The sequence below is a fragment of the Ascaphus truei genome, chromosome 5, assembly GCF_040206685.1.
Source record: "Ascaphus truei isolate aAscTru1 chromosome 5, aAscTru1.hap1, whole genome shotgun sequence".
Classification (NCBI taxonomy): domain Eukaryota; kingdom Metazoa; phylum Chordata; class Amphibia; order Anura; family Ascaphidae; genus Ascaphus; species Ascaphus truei.
Genome location: NC_134487.1, coordinates 127,780,618 through 127,796,091, shown reverse-complemented (window position 1 = coordinate 127,796,091; position 15,474 = coordinate 127,780,618). Strand labels below are relative to the sequence as shown.

At 42.8% G+C, this 15,474-nt stretch overlaps 1 protein-coding gene across 2 annotated transcripts in view; it reads right to left on the bottom strand.

Moving 5' to 3' along the window:
- The window catches only part of LOC142495340 (EF-hand calcium-binding domain-containing protein 6-like), a 150,747-nt gene that overhangs the window by 12,619 nt on the left and 122,654 nt on the right, over positions 1 to 15,474 (bottom strand). For both annotated transcript variants that reach the window (XM_075600678.1, XM_075600679.1), the window contains exons 13-14: positions 13,361 to 13,483; positions 4,740 to 4,916 (exon numbers count right to left, since the gene is read on the bottom strand). In XM_075600678.1, the coding sequence (XP_075456793.1) occupies positions 4,740 to 4,916; positions 13,361 to 13,483 (300 nt within the window). The remainder of the gene's footprint in view (positions 1 to 4,739; positions 4,917 to 13,360; positions 13,484 to 15,474) is intronic.

Sequence of the window (15,474 nt, the reverse complement as noted above, 5' to 3'; positions counted from 1 at the left end):
CAGAGATTGTCAGGGTTCAAAGCAGAATCCACAGGGAGAATCTAATACCAGATCAATAGGGATGTTCACTGATAGGTGGAGGTACAAAAAGGATGAGGGAGCAGTCGACTTCAACACTGGCACTGTAGATTCTTTTATATGTAACATAAGCATGACTATTGATATTTTCCTTCTTTAATCTATAATTTTTCTATGAAACAACAAGCACCACAAGACGATCATTCCAACTAGTTTGTTTAGGATAGTATCCCCCATTGATTTTATATTTGTGTATTAATCTTATATCTTTGTATTATTAATATTGATACTTTGCAATTGACGTTTGAAAGAAATAGTCTCTGTAGCATTATGCTGTATTATACTGAGTATTAGTATTGGTTTTGAATTATCTCTCAAAAAAATTCTCATTAGGAATTCAGTAAAGTGTGTTTTGTTTTAGCCAATAGATGGAGATCATTGGCCATATTAATATAGGTAGATGTAGACGTAGTATTACTCCTGACGAAGCTGGACACATGCCAGCGAAACGCATTGAGTGAAGCACAGTAAAGAGACCGGACCAGGAGACGTAACGTATGAACATTGCTGCAAGCTGACTTTTGGCGGCCGCATACGGAAGGAACACACGCAAGCGAGCAATCTACCACATACACCCGAGCCCAGCGTCGGAGAAGGGAGGAACTGCCTCCGTAAATAAATTGCTGTATGTCCTGAATGACATGTAGCCCTCTTTCCTGCTGATCTAGAGCGACTACTAGTGCTGCATGTACCTGCTGGCTCAGCGAGATCTGGGCCTCCGCTAACTGGGAGCCTGGGGTAATATTAGGGTCTTGGCAGCGCCTCCACTTACCCAGGATCTCCAATAAATGAGATTCCCTTAGGTAAGAATAATGATAACACACTTCAACTTTGTAACCATTTACTGATACGTAATTGCATAACCTTAGCTTATACCTATTAGGGATAACACACATATAATACCGTATATGGATGGCTGACATGCAGTAATATACACATGTGGCTCGACCACTCTCCTATAGAGTAATGTCACTTCCACCACCGCGTGCACCCCACACCGTGTCCAATATATATATATATATATACTCGGTGTGGTGAAAATGGGGGTAATCAGCGCATTAATAAAGGCAGCTGGTTACCCCTATTTCATATTGGGGATGAAGGGGTTAATTTTATATGCTGTTCCCCTTTTAAGACTGCTAATTTAGGAACGGAGTGAGCCAGCACCCTGATTTTTGGGGTGCCTCCTCAGTGTAATCCCCCAAGTACACACATATTAAAAATATATCTTTGTCATAAGGGAAACATATATTTTTGATGAAGTGCCTTTCTGTTTAAAATGTACCGGCAGGATGCTATTTTTTTCTGCCTGCCTTTGTAATACATTAAGGACCAAATGTTATGCATACATGAAAGACCCCAGATTCTTAAAGTGTCACTTAATCAGGATGTTTCTGAGTAGCAGGTCCTGTTACTCCTCTTGGCTATTTCACACCTTGGGACCAAACTCCAGACATTGCGTCCTCAGAAATGAGTGGCCCCTTTTTACTTAGCAGTGCTACCAAGCTGCTTACTGAGCATGCTCAGAGTTACCTGAGCTGGCTGTAGGATTTGCCCATGTGACCTGGCAGGTTCTGATAGGAGGAAGATAATTCCTTGCCAATGGGATGAGGCTAATGTAACACTTCACAGGCCCTTGTCCTTAAAAAGGCCTATACCCCTCATTCCTGTGTTGTTCCTGTGTTGTTTTTGCTGTTGCTGTTGTTACCTGATTTCTTCAAGTGGATAAGACCTAAGTACAGCGGCTACGATTCCAGAACGCAAGGGGTTAAAAAACATCGCAACAAGGAAACTTGCCCTGCTTCAGGATTTCGTTAGCCCTGGGTATCCAGACCAATCCCAGAGAACCAGAAAGGACTTTGCACATTCACAGAAGGATTGAACTGGCTATTTATTTGGCAATTTGCAAATGGAGTACATTTTAAAGGACAATCTTCTGGTGCTTTGCACATTTCTGGACATTATCCTCTGTTTCTCTACCCGTGAGTGTAATTATTAAGTTTATTCTGCAGTTGTCGTGTGTTTGCCTATCAAGGGAATAAATCTCAGTTTATTTTGCTCAACCTGTTCTGCTCAATCAGGATCCACGAAATATAAATGTGTTATTAAGCGCGTCTCCCGTCACACTCGGTCCCTTGGTCACTCAACCCAGTGTCTCCAAAGAGTCCTCCCCCAAGGCGGGATCAGCGTCTGATGGTACTGGTGTTGGTGAACTTATTAAATACCTTCCGGCTACTCCTGCAGCCAGCAACAGACTTCGAAAAGGATCCGCCGATCCAGGGCAGTCTCTCACGAGTTGGTGATGTCCAGCAGCTTGAGCCCAAACCACTGTTCACACACCGCAGCTCCACGACACTGTGTCCCTATCTGTTACTACAGTAAGGGAATAGGTGTCTCTCTCTTGAGGGCGTTCCCTGCAGCACCACAAGCTAATGGTGACTCATGGTCTGCACTAGGCCTGAGGGGAAATGTGGCCTACGCAGGTGGGTCACTGAACCCCTGCACACACACAACCTCTCCCATTGCTCCTCCGGTGCCCTGTGGCTAGCGTGGTCTCTCCCCCATGCTTCCCTTTCCTGCCTGCCAGCAATCCCTGCACTCCTATTCGTTCCCTGGTGTCAGGTGGCTCTGCTGAGGCTCATGGGACTTGTAGTTTACTTCAGAGCCTCCTGGTGATTGGCCACAAGTTTGCACGCTTTACACTGTGCATGCGCGAACTCTCTCCGCTCCTGCTAGTCGCGCCTGACTATTGCGCAATGCCCAACAACATCGCAGCGCCCTGTGCTATCGGGCCGCTGCGGAACCTCCGAACGCTCCCTCACAGCACCACCCACGATAGTACCCTGCAGCGGAGGTACAGAGAGAACAGACACCCCTACAGACATAACGTTTGTAAGTGTTCATTCAGGTGGGTTTGTTGTTCGCGTTTTGTATTATTAAAAGTTTTTAGATGTTTCAGTCCCTTCTCTCCTATTCCTGTAAAGATCTACATCGTACCTGCATTTCCATCTGCCACAAAATCTATGGGCTTTGATGTACTCATTGCCAGTGCTGAAGTCGACTGCTCCCTCATCCTTTTGTACCTCCACCTATTGGAGAATCAACCTGTTTTCTTGTGAATGTTGAGTAGTTGACACAGTTTTTTATATATATATATTTTTTTAAAATTAATTTTATCTGTTACTTAACATTGTTTTCATTTTGAATTATATCGCTGTTTGAAGTTTCACCACTGGGTGGGGCTGTTGTATTGGTGTATTTAGAGGTGAGCGTCCACCTGTCTATTTTTTGTTTCCTACACTGATAGGTGGAACCAGGAGTGGTGATCCGGGGTGCGGTGAATGCAGAGAGGTGAGGAAGGAGAAGGCAATGGGGTAATCAGACGATCCAAGGTCAGGGCAGGCGGTAAACAGAAGAGTTGTCTATCAAGCCAAAGGTCAGAGCAGGGAGCAAGCAGCAGAGAAATAGGACAAGCAGGAATCGATACCAGGGTTTCACAAGAGCCAACAGCAAGTCTGGGAGCTTGCAAGCAACAGCGAAACAGAGAACCTGCCTCCAGAGTAGCAAGCTTGTTCTGAAGCACTGAAGGACAGGATGGGTTGCCTTTTATAGGACGTTGGAAGTCAGGTGGTTTAGTCAGTGTAGCTGTCTAACGAGGGCCTGTATAAAAATGACACAATCCCTGCGTGCAGGCGCTTATAGAAATGAGTGATCTGGGTCAGAAAAACTCCTGCGACATCTTCAGCTCAAGCATTTCCCGTGTGTAGAAAGGACTTTTGGATTACGATGAATTGCAACACCATCATCAGACGCTCCTCGTACCCCCACATAAGATGCACTCCATATGAGAGAGACTCAATATACCTGACCCCTACTATTATAAATAAGACATAAATGTTTTGTGATGACTATGACCACGAGAAGGCAGCTTTAGTAATGTAATTACAAATGATACATGCCTCTGAGTGACTGCAAATGAACATACTTTCCATACACTTGTAGTGTGGCTATTTTCAGCACAGATTAATGTGACAATGATAAATGCAGGCTACACCCTTTTTAAGTGTACCCTCAAAGTTTAAATGCCATATTCATGGCAGAATCTATAACAGATTTAGGACACTGTCATCTTGGATTGGTGATAGTAATTAATGGCATCGTAATCCTTCTGGTTTGTGCCTATTCAGCACAAAACTGTCCTTTGTTGAGCGATCTAAAACATCAGATGAAAAATGGGAGGAGAGGTTTGCAGGATTGCGCTGCTGCTGCTGCTGCAAAAAACGCAGGTCAAGACATTCCAGCCCATGTTTACTAAATTGTTTTAATCCATAAACATCTGCCGGCACTTGCCGACACTTTAAAACCTATTCAACTGAATAAGCTGTAAATAGCCTTCTAGTGCCTGATGATGTCTTATGGAATAGCACTGCTGAGAATATATGGGCCTCAATTACTGATTCATACAAAGGCTTCTCAGCTTCTTCTTTACAAATCATATCACATAGGAGAAATCAAACATGGATGCCTCTTGACTGACACTTTTTTTTTTAAACATCAGACCATATTTTAGAAAGGTTGTATTTCGCCTCTAGAAATGTATGACGATTAAAATGAAAGACGAAGTACTCTGATAAATAGTGAGCCCACTATGTAGAATGTACCTGTCTTGAATGAGAGAAAGGAAGTTCAGGTAACACACAGAGTTGGCATCTCGGTCTCTTAGGATTACGGCAAGGCTGTTGACTTGTTCTTCTGTCAACTGGATTTGCATTGTTTTCTTGATTATTTCTTTAAAATCCTCCCAATTAATAAAGCCATTTCCCAGACCATCAGATTTGCTAAAACATACAGTAAGCAACAACATATTAAAAACATATTAACAGTTGAAAAAGCGCTATATGCGCGAAACGCGTTGGAGTGATTGACCTGTCTTCCATGCTGTCACCAGGATAAAGGTGTTTTTAATGTCGTTTTTGGTTTGTAGCCCCATATTTTTGCAATTGCTGTGCTCCGCTTATTTTACCTGCTGGATCTCTTCAAGCATGCTGCCATCGTGATGCATGCACTGATACCGGACCGCCCCAGACTTTGAGTACATCTTTCTCTTTGCCAATGTATGTGGAGACAAGATAGTGTGTGTGTGTATGTATATATGTGTGTGTGTGTGTGTGTGTGGCTCTAGGGTGGTTGGCCAGATAGGTGACAGACAGCGCTAGACTGTTCATATACAGTCTGTCCTGTACATACACCACAGGACTTTATTTACAATATTACCCCCTTCATCTGAGCATATTAACACACTAGATTATAGCTACTCACAGAGGCTTTCATGTCCATCTTCAAGCAAGTTGAAAACCATGAGCAACTATACACTTATTACCATCATTGTTTCATGGATCTTCTGATATCTAGAACTTTGTTCTTTTTTCTCAGCTTTGTTTTTCAGAATAGATGTGACCACTGCATGCTTAAAGAAAATGGGGAAAGTGCAAGAGGACTGGGGGAATTGAAGATATGTGCAGGACTGGTTCCACCATTAGGCCAATTAGGCAGCTTTTGGGGTATAACAGATTTCTTACTGCTGGGGGATTTCTCCTAGCAGGAAGAGAGCTGGACAGTTTCCTCCATTCTGATTGGCTGCATTACCCAGCAGCAGTCAATCAGGAGTAGGTGTAAGGAGCCTGGGGGTGGGGCCAAGCAGAGGAGGAAAAAGCGTGTGTTTCCTGTGGTTGTTGTGTGTGCGCTTTTTCTGTAGCTTTTGTGTGTGTGTGTTTTCTGTGGCTGTCCTGTGTGTGTCAGGGGGAGAAAGAGGGGAGACAGTGAGGGGGGGGGGAGGGAGGAGAGAATGAGGGAGGGGGGAGAATGACAGAGAAAGGGGGGAAGAGTGACAGGGAGAGGGGAGTGGAGAATGAGGGTGAGGTAAGGAGAGAGAAGTGGAGAGTTATGGGGAGAGTTACAGGGTGAGAGGGGGGAAAGAGAATAATGGAGAGAGCGGGGAGTGTGTATGAATGTTAGAAAAAATCTATTAGGTATAACATTTTTTTTCCATCTAACTGAAAAATGTAAATCTGAAAGTGAAGTGTGTGTGTGTGTTGCAAGCTGAAGGTTCAGCTAGGGCACCAAATACCAATGCACCGGCCCTGGATATGGATGAGAATGGGGACTAAGGCAGGAGTAAGCGTTCTGGTGTGAGGGGAGAGGATCTTAAGGAAAAGTGGGAGGAGGTGGGAGGAGGGAGTCAAATTCAGAGAAAAGACGTCATGGATTGGATTTGTGAGTGTTGGTGAGGTGAAGAAAAGTAGTGTTGTTTGGCCTTAGAGAGAGAGCAGAGTTAAAACAGGAGAGGAGATATGAATAGTGAACAAAATCAGCCTGAGTGTGAGATTTCCTACATAAGAGTTCAGGGGAAAGAGGGCAAGTATGAAGGGAGCGTGTTTCTGAATTTAGCCAAGGCTGTATGTTTTGAGGGACGGATGTCCCAGAGCCTAAAAGGGGCATATAGGTCGAGAGGAGTACAGGATAGAGTTACGAGAGTTTTCAAGATTGTCGGGTTCAGAGAAGGAGAGAGAGAAGAATGGATAGCATTCAGGGTAGATGCCAGAGCAGAGAGGTCAATGACGCGAAGGTCTCAAGAGTAGCGAGTAGGAGAGAGGTGAGAGGAATTAATGGGGGTGAATGACAGAAGGTGATGGTCAGAGAGCGGAAAGAGGGAGATAGAGAAATCAGAAAAGGAACAGTTTTTAGTAAAGACCAGGTCTAAATAGTGACCATGCAGGGAGAAAGGTCCGGCGCCACAGCCAGTGACTGAATTGGAGGCACTTCCGGTTTGAATAAGGATTCTTTATTGAACGCACAAAGAGACACAATTGGACGCAGGCTACACCACAGTGGTGTAGACTGTGGTGTAGCCTGTGTCCAATTGTGTCCCTTTATGCGTTCAATAAAGAATCCTTATTCAAACCGGAAGTGCCTCCGATTCAGTCACTGGCTGTGGCGCCGGACCTTTCTCCCTGCCTTCTATACACACTGAAGGCTGCACGCCGGGATCAGATGACAGGGGAAGATAGGACCGAGGTCTGGAGTGAGCTTTTTATTGGTAAGTACACTCTTATCTAGCTCTGACCTCCATTCTGGTCCGTTTATATTACCCTGTCTCCTTTTAAAGTGACTCACACTGATATCATCAGTGTTGGATAAACAGCTTGAGTGCAGGACAGCTCTCTATCTTTGCTAAATAGTGACCATCCTTGTGGATGCTGGAATTGGTCAATTCTTGGAGGCCAAAGGATTAGGTTAAAGAGAGAAGGCCAGATGCCTTAGGAATCATCAATATGACAATTTGAAGTCCCCAAGTAAAAAGATAGAACAGTCAGAAGAGAGAAGGAAAGACAGGATTTAAAGTCAGAGAGAAAGGAGGAGGTAGACGCTATAGGGGTAAGTGGTCTGTAGATAACTGCCACATGTAGAGCGAGACGGTAGAAAAGCTTGACAGCGTGAACCTCAAAGGAACTGAAAAAAAATGGATGAAAGCATAGGGTAAAGCTGATATTGGCAGCGATGGGGGACCTACCCTTCCACCCCAGCCATTGGGGCGTGGAGTGTGAGAGAAAGCGAGACCACCATAGGAGACCGCAGCCTCCACAGCAGTCATGTGGTGAGAGCCAAGTTTTTGTTTGAGCAAAGAGCAGAAAAGGTTATGTACAACCAGAGCCTTGTTGGTTAAAGCACGGGTGTGCAAACTTCGAGCTGCGCCACCATGCCCGGGAGCCGCAGCGTTCGTGCCCCCCCCCCTCCTCCTAAGAACTCGTCGTCAAATGATGTTGCAGGTAATTTGACGCCACGTCACCTCGCAGCTCCATTTGACGCAATGTTGGCCATGGCGACGCATCGCCGAAGACCCGGCAGGGACCAGGTAAAGGAGTTACAGAGGCCTCGCACCTCCCCCGGCATTTTATTTAAATGCGGTGGGGAAGAGCGCGGGGCCTCTGTAACCGCCCCGCCCCCCTTAGAAATTCTCGTGCCCCCCACTTTGCGCACCGCTGGGTTAGAGAGTGGACATTACAGAGGGTAGAGGAGAAGGGAAGAGGGAAGGAAGGGGGACAAGGAATAGGGATTAAGTTAGATGGGTTAACACCCTGAGCAGAGAGGGAGGAGGCAGGGAAGCATGGGCAAGAGCAGGTGTGTATATGGCTAGGCCCAAGATTAGGAGAGAGAACCCCAGCAGCAAGGAAGAGGAGGTGAGAAGAGGATTTGTGGGGGTGCTTTTTATTGAGGGGTGTAGAAGTAGCTGGGAGCATGCAGCATGAAGGTTTTGGGAAGTATTACAGTTCATTTAAACATGTGGGAAAGGGCTTAAAGAAGGATCTTGTCCCAGAAACGTTGCCGTTCTTCTTAATTTCCCCTGCCCCCCCTTCGTTTCTCTAGTCAAACCCCTGGCACTATGGGCCTTATTCAGAGAGGGTTGATAAAAAAAAATCGCCAGGGAATTTAAAATGCCGTTTTTTTGGGTGTTGCTATCACGGTATTCAGAAAGGCTCGATTACCAGTGATAGCAAAATTCTCAAAACGGGCGAGTTGCTGTCAGCGACAGCATCGAGCCTCTGAAAAGGCCTGTACCGGCGATTCATTTCTGCTGCAGAGAGAGCGGCTCTGAGAGAGCCGCCTCTCCCAGCTAAAATGTCGCCCGAAAATTATTTATTTAAATATACATTTCTTTAATAGTGTAGAGGTGCAGGGGGTCTCCGGAGCTGAACCACATTGGTTTTATGTCCGGGGACCCCCTGCTTCCCGAGATACAGGCCCCTTTATGGGGTGCCGGTATCTCCTATGCAAGGAAATGTCCCGGTCACGTGACGCGGGACATTTCAATGCAGAGGGATACCGGCACCCCATAAAGGTGCCTGTATCTCGGCAAGCAGGGGGTCCCCGGACATAAAACCAATGTGGTTCAGCTCCGGAGACCCCCTGCACATCTACACTATTAAAGAGATGTATATCAATAAATATTTTAATAAACATCAATACACGCCCCCCCCCCTCCGCCCAAACCATACAGTATAGTAATGGGCAAAATAACTATTATCCAGATATGGATAATAGATTATTTGCCCATTATTAATCACTGCATTAGCATACAAAAATAAAGTAAATAAATACAGTTATACTTACCACAACAGCAGGTCCCTCTGTCCTCCGTAGCAAGAAAGCATATAAACATAATAAAGACATTCTAATGGCCCCTAACCCCTTAATCACCTTAGCGATTACTAACCGCTATAGTCATTAAGGGGTTAACCCACCCTGACCCGATACCAACCCGGGAGGCCTAAGCACCCACCCTGACTGACTATACCCACCCTATACCCATTGAGTAGTACAGTGGTACATCATACCCATATAATAATAATATGGGCATGATAAGCCTCTATAGCACTCAATGGGCACCCTAATTACAATACATTAATACACAAGACACATAATAATAAAACCTAACTAAACTCCAAAAAAACACACTTCACTAACTAAAAACAGTAGCCAGCTAATCCAATCAATAGAAGCAATTACAACATCAACAATGAATTAATTCAACCATTACCCAATCAAACCAATTAATTCCTAAACCAACTCAAAATGAATAGTAACACTAACCAATCCAAACAATGAATTACTCCAACATTAATTAATGTAACCATTAAAACTCAAAGAAATAAATTAAAACAATCTCTGAAGTAACCATAAAACATATTAGCTAACATAATATAACATTAACTACAAGCGAACACCAATCGCAAACCTTTTATTACATTACTTACCCGACTAGCCCCCTCGCTATCCACCTTTAAGACCCACCTTAAGACACATCTGCTTAAAGAAGCATATGAGTAGCACTGGATAATCATGGACACATGATACATAAAGCTTGGCCCCCTACAGACGCACTTACTAGAATTCCCTCCTAATGTCTCTGTACGTTCTCCCTACCAATTAGATTGTAAGCTCCTCGGAGCAGGGACTCCTTCCTTAATGTTACTTTTACAGTATGTCTGAAGCACTTATTCCCATGATTTATTATTTATATTATTTGTTATTTATATGATATGTATTACTATTGTGAAGCGCTATGTACATTTATGGCGCTATATAAATAAAGACATACAATACAATACAATTAAGCATGAACAAGCAAACAATCACATCCACATAATAAACTGCAATGAAAAAAAGCAATAACAAGCGAGAAATGCCCCCCAAATATTGTCATAATAATGTATTAATCTGTACCCTAAAGAGGTACCGATTAATATATTATCAGTCAATGTGCCTCCCCCAAAAAATCAAAAAACACATCCAAAGATTAAACCTGTAAAAAGAGACATTTACAAACATTGAATATATTACTTACCATTAGAAGCGGTGGCCCTCCGACTCCCGGGGAAACAGGAAGCTCACGTACCTTGAAGGCCTCCAACAGCATCTGATGCCATCCGCCATGAAGATCCGGCTCAAGTACCCCAATCTTCTTTTTTCTTTCTTTAATCACCTTCTATCTTCATCTGTAACCATTTCTTGTTCTTTATCTTCTTTCTTCATCTGTCAATCCAAAATACCCCATGTTAAATCCCAGCCGATGCTGTCTCGTCGGCTTCTTGGGCTCAAATGAGGCGTCACGGCCTTAAATATGGCTTGTGACGTCACATTTACCCTCAAAATGGTTAACAGCCACCTGATTGGCTGTTAAAACCATGTTCCAACTTTAAAAAAATTTTTTCGCCGTGACGTCACTTAAAGGGAATGATGCCAGCCAATCAGAATGGCTGTGCTTCATTTGCCTTTAAGATGACGCCACGAAGCTGGCGTCACATGGTATTTCAGCCAATCAGATCGTGGGAACCAATTCCACACTCTGATTGACTGAACTACCTTGTGACACAGCGGCCATGTTGGATTTAGTGAAGTCATGTTAAAGGGAATGATGCCAGCCAATCAGAATGGCTGTGCTTAATTTCCCTTTAACATAACGTCACTAAATCCAACATGGCCACTGTATCACAAGGTAGTTCAGCCAATCAGAGTGTGGAATTGGTTCCCACGATCTGATTGGCTGAAATACCATGTGACGCCGGCTTCGTGACGTCATCTTAAAGGCAAATGAAGCACAGCCATTCTGATTGGCTGGCATCATTCCCTTTAAGTGACGTCACGGCAAAAAAAAATTTTTAAGTCGGAACATGGTTTTAACAGCCAATCAGGTGGCTGTTAACCATTTTGAGGGTAAATATGATGTCACAAGCCATATTTAAGGCCGTAACGCCTCATTTGAGCCCAAGAAGCCGACGAGACAGCATCGGCTGGGATTTAACATGGGGTATTTTGGATTGACAGATGAAGAAAGAAGATAAAGAAGAACAAGAAATGGTTACAGATGAAGATAGAAGAAGGTGATTAAAGAAAGAAAAAAGAAGATTGGGGTACCTGAGCCGGATCTTCATGGCGGGTGACATCGGATGCTGTTGGAGGCCTTCAAGGTACGTGAGCTTCCTGTTACCCCGGGAGTCGGAGGGCCACCGCTTCTAATGGTAAGTAAGATATTCAATGTTTGTAAATGTCTCTTTTTACAGGTTTAATCTTTGGATGTGTTTTTTGATTTTTTGGGGGGAGGCACATTAACTGATAATATATTCATAGGTACCTCTTTAGGGTACAGATTAATACATTATTATGACAATATTTGGGGGGCATTTCTCGCTTGTTATTGCTTTTTTTCATTGCAGTTTATTATGTGGATGTGATTGTTTGCTTGTACATGCTTAATGTAATAAAAGGTTTGTGATTGGTGTTCGCTTGTACTTAATGTTATATTATGTTAGCTAATGTGTTTTATGGTTACTTCAGAGATTGTTTTAATTTATTTCTTTGAGTTTTAATGGTTACATTAATTAATGTTGGAGTAATTCATTGTTTGGATTGGTTAGTGTTACTATTCATTTTGAGTTGGTTTAGGAATTAATTGGTTTGATTGGGTAATGGTTGAATTAATTCATTGTTGATGTTGTAATTGCTTCTATTGATTGGATTAGCTGGCTACTGTTTTTATTTAGTGAAGTGTGTTTTTTTGGAGTTTAGTTACGTTTTATTACTGTGTGTCTTGTGTATTAATTTATTGTCATTAGGGTGCCCATTGAGTGCTATAGAGGCTTATCATGCCCATATTATTATTATATGGGTATGATGTACCACTATACTACTCAATGGGTATAGGGTGGGTATAGTCAGTCAGGGGTGTGTGCTTAGGCCTCACGGATGGGTGAAGGGGTATTAGCCCTAAGGATGGGTGTTTAGACCTTGCGGGTGGGTGCAGTTGGGTTAACCCCTTTATTACCCGCTAAGGTAATGAAGGGGTTAACTCCCCCGCAACACCCCCACAAGGCCTAAACAGCCACTAAGGGCCAAATTCCCCCTTCACCCAACCTCGCTAGCTACAGTATTGTATTGTATTGTATATTTCTTACAGTAAGCCTGGCACGTGTGTTTAACCCCTTCATTGCCTTAGCGGTTAGCCGCTAAGGTAATGAAGTTGCTGTACATGCATGTTTCTTGCCTCGGATGCATGCCGGGGGGGTCCGGAGCTGCTATTAATGGCTCGCAGCTCCGGAGACCCCCGGCATCAATCCGAGGCAGGAAAGGGGCCTAATTTTTTCTAAGTCCCGACACATCGCTGCTCATCAAGGCCATCTCCCCACCAATCTCCAAAAATTTTGTGGTGAATTGGATTTGGGGAGAAAAACGCCTTTTAGGGCTGCGATGGGCTGCGATGGGCCGCGACAGCCGACTCGCGGGTCTCTGAATTGCGCAAGTTTATCAACCCTCCGAAAATGGTCGATAAGCGGCTGATCGCTGCTCAGTTGGCGAATTTCGGATGGTGATAAAATTTTGCGTCGATACAGGCCGTTATCGAGCACTTATCGAGGCTATCTGAATACGAGTACCCATTTTGGGCGATAAGTGCTCGATAAGGGCCTTATCGAGGCTTTCTGAATAAGGCCCTATATGTTTACGTTACTAGCTCCTACAGTATGTAGAGCGCTTGCAGTGACTTTTTAGGGGCGTATTCTCTGCTTTTTTTCTTTTTTTTACCAAATCCTTGTTACTGGTGGATAAGTATTGGTCTTTTTTCTTTCAGATTGCATGCTTGTTTTGTAGATGTATCCTACTGAATTTTAATAGTTCATTGACAGGTAACGGTTTCTGTCATTAAAAAAATCTGCAAGCACAGCTCACTTACCGAAAGTGTGTCAGCAGTCTAATGAAGAGCCCCTGACACAGCTGGAAAAGCTTCCATTCAGCTTCCAAAGCGGTTAAGCCTTCACTGGGGCTTTTAAAAGCTCCACTGTCATCATACTGTGTCCTGAAAGGATACACATGTAAGTATTTCCTTTAATGCAGGTTGTATACTCATCTACTCACTAAGAATATATCTTGCTTCTTGGGAACGCTAACCTTTTCACTGCCAGAAGTTGGGCAGCAACCGTGGGCCACCAGAATTCCAGGATTGCTTTGGTAGCAATCAGATGGCCACCAGGGAACTCCTAAAGGCTAGCAGCTTCGGATTAGGTTCAGGATTCTTTTGAAAACATTTTCAACTAATACTGCCATGAAAAGTGCCACTTTCTACTGTGATCCAAGTGGATCAATGGCAGTAGTACTGTATGTTTAACAGTATAAATGTGGGTGATTGCTGCCAATTATCAGACAAGTATAAGTATTTAGAAAAAAAACCCAATTCCAACTTGTATTTTTTCCATGATTTTTTCATGATCTGTACCCGAAAAGTTAGGAATTTGTAGGGAGATTGTTTAGTTTAGTTAATGATGGAAACCTAATTAGTTACAAATATATACTAGGAAAGAGCATTGATGACCAGATAGTATTCAACGGAAACAGAGCCAAATAAAATAGAAACGAATTTTTACACAAGTAACAGATAAGTGAATATTTTACTTTAGTGAGTAATCTTTATAAACAGCTTATTAATATATTTCGTTTTTTTTTTTTTTAGAAAGAGGTTTTTTTTCCCCTTGCTATGAAAAAACAGTGTTGCAGTTAGAGATAAGAAAGGCGACCAGGGATTAAAATATAAATATAGAAGCCTAACAGAACAAATCTACACCACCTTCACATTTAAACATTATGTGTAAAGAAAATTGGTTACAAGTGTACAACGTTGTATTACGCTCCTTCTTTTTGTGGTTTGCTACTTTCAGATGTTGTAGCCTTTGAGTTAATGCTCAAAACCTCATGAGCACTCTCGGTCTATTGCAACCCAACTATACCTTGTTCTATGAGGCTGGTGCTCTGAGCAACTCTAACGTGCAAATGCAATGTTGTCATTCTTACCATCTTCCCACCACTTAGGGGCATTTGCTCATTCCGAGAAAGGCAAGCTAATCAGGTTTGAAAGTGAATTGATGGCTCTGGGAGTCATCATGATGCTACAGTTCGTTTTTTCACATTGTACTACGGAAAGGCTCAAAATTAATGCAGAAGATCTGAAGCTGAAAGACTGGTCTTCGTTTTCACTGTCAACTTGAGTTGAATCAGATAACTATGGCATTGGAATACAATATTAGCTGGACAATTGGCCGACTAATTAGGATCTTTACGATGACTATTCTATTGGCTGTCACCACTTACATTCTTATCTGACATATGTTCATCATTCTGAGATATTTGTGAGTAATTACGTTATAGGTGCCGGACAGTGAATAATTACGTTTAGACTTGTACATTTTTAGATTTCTGGATATAAAGCAAATTATAAAAGCAATTTTTTTGCAACAGCATTAGTTAACTATTTTATCCTCAAGTATTTGCTTGTTAAAGGATACACTTTTTCAAGTTTGATACATTTCCAGAACAGCCAGATTAGGTTAAATCCAGCTCAAAACAAGTGATTTAACTGAAGTGGAAAATGTATGTAAAAAAGAAAAAAAATGATCATCAAGTAACACCCTCCTCCCACACTCATTATTTTTTTTTAAATCACCTTCACATTTCCTATAAGGATACTTCCTTAAATGCCTCCAATTAATTTATTTGAATGCTCTTAAAAAAACACCAGCAATAGACGTTATATGCTATAAGACACCTCACTGCCCTCTAACTGGAATGGGCCATAAGGTGTCATATGGCAGAGCTTTGCATGAGCCATATGGGCCAATGTGTCGTTAACTAATCGAATTAAAACTATCAACATTGTGAAAGTTATATTAAATGGCTTTCCCGGAACAATACAGACAATACAAGGTCACATTAAAGAAAACAAATTTACACACCCACACACCATGTTTCCAACCTCTTAAAATCTCCTCATATTACAGTAGTTGCCCTAATGGGCTT